The sequence below is a fragment of the Nannochloropsis gaditana genome (genome assembly GCF_000240725.1).
Source record: "Nannochloropsis gaditana CCMP526 unplaced genomic scaffold scaffold141, whole genome shotgun sequence".
NCBI lineage: Eukaryota > Eustigmatophyceae > Eustigmatales > Monodopsidaceae > Microchloropsis > Microchloropsis gaditana.
In genome coordinates, this window is record NW_005803812.1 from 29,879 (window position 1) to 31,661 (window position 1,783).

At 49.1% G+C, this 1,783-nt stretch overlaps 1 protein-coding gene across 1 annotated transcript; it reads right to left on the reverse strand.

Moving 5' to 3' along the window:
• Positions 1-853: 853 nt before the first annotated feature.
• Positions 854-1,707, reverse strand: NGA_0661600 (uncharacterized protein; the record flags this gene model as incomplete). Its single annotated transcript, XM_005855669.1, has 2 exons — positions 854-967; positions 1,675-1,707. Coding segments are annotated over 2 exons (147 nt in total), but the record flags the coding sequence as incomplete, so codon positions are not given.
• Between the last annotated feature and the right edge of the window lie 76 nt (positions 1,708-1,783).

A 1,783-nucleotide genomic window follows, 5' to 3' on the forward strand; every position in this document is an offset into this window, starting at 1 on the left:
CCCCATCATCCCTACCATCACCTCCCCCTACCTCCTCCGGTCAATTTGATCCCTCTGGCCGCATCGCTCAATGGCTTCACCAACACTTGCAGCGCTTGCCGTAGATACTCTAGGTAGCGGGCTTCCGAGGCATACATGTACACGACGATTTTCTCCCGCCGGGACCGGGCCCGGCCTTGGAGCGAGTTAAGGAAAGGGCAACGTGCGCGGGAAGAATCGGAAAGGGAGAGGCTGGAGGAGAGCTGGTAGGCAGGGGCGGTCGGTGTTAAGGTGGCCGCGAGGCTTTCCTGGTGGCAACGGTCGATTTGCCGTTGAAGGATTTGAACCCATTCAACGGCTGAGCGGTAATGGAAGCATGAGAGGACGAGAAAAGAAGGAAGGGGGAAGGCGAGTGAGTTGTATCGATTTCATAATGGCCTGCAGTGATGTTACGCAGTCCACGAATTTTGAATACCATCATCACAACCTCATTCCCCGCCCTCCTTCCTGCCCCATCAACCTTCCTCCCTCCCCTGTGCCGTCCCCACGACCATTTAAAACGTCGCGCAATATCGGTGATGGGGCACAGGAGGGAATTCCCTGAGCCATTGTTCCGTTGTCATATGTATCGTATAGATACAGATCTATCTATCTATACATAGATAGATCACATAATACACATATACATACAAACGTACAGACATATACCCCTCTACTATTGATATATATATTATATATAAATATATATCATATAATACACACACTATCACATAATGCATACATATATACAACCGTACAGTCATACAATCCCTCTGGCACGTGCCTGTCCTCTCACCCTCCTCCTTTCTTCCCTCCCCCTCCCCAGCCCCTTACATGGAAACCGTAGCCGGTACTCTCGCTGTTTGGTCGTCACCTTAACTTCACATCCGGATCCATCAACGATGCGCGGCTCTCCGTAGACTTCCTTCAAGTTGATGATCCGACGAAGCTGAGGGGGAAAGAGTGAGGAGTATGGAAGGACACCAGGGAAAGAGTGAGAAGTATGGAAGGACATCAACATGAACGACCGTCGAACGTCGAAAGGAAAAGGGGAAGGTAATATTGGGCACACACCCATTAAAATATATATTTAAAAGGATGCAGTTCCTTGAAATCCGAATTATACCGAGGCGTGAAAATGTGGTACCGAGAGTGAATAATACTACCTCCTTTCGGATGTGGAAAGAGACAGAAAGCCATCAAGGTCGGCCACCACAAAAGCAAAAAAGGACAAGGAGGAGGGCAAAGGGAGTGTAACTAAATTAATTGTGCGTATACATGGACGTGGAGGAAGCTTCGGGCACTCTTCCGTGTCATGTACGAGACGATATCCGGCATAAGAGGGGGAGAGAACAAGCCGGAAAAAAGCCCCATCAAAAAAATAGGAGGGGAATGGGGGAAAAGGGAGAGAAAGACAAGGAAACGAAGATGGAATATGGAACCAAGTTATTTCATAGATTGTGCGCGCACGCCACATCAACAATGAGAAGGCAGGCCGTCAAAGGAAAAAAGAGCCCGCATTAAAAATTTAGGCAAGAAAGAAGCCCATAGAGTCCCCAAAGACACCAAAATAAAATAAAAAATTCTCCAGAGAAGGCCATCCCCAGCGAATGTTGGATGCGGGGATCTTGGGGGTTGCACCTACCTTAAACGTACGGGGAAGGAGGCGAGCCGAGTAGAGGAGGGCATCGTTGAAGAGATGAGCGTAGACAGTTCCTTCCGTGGTGTGCTTCGTCTCCTGGTTGACGGTGATTTTCTGGATGGG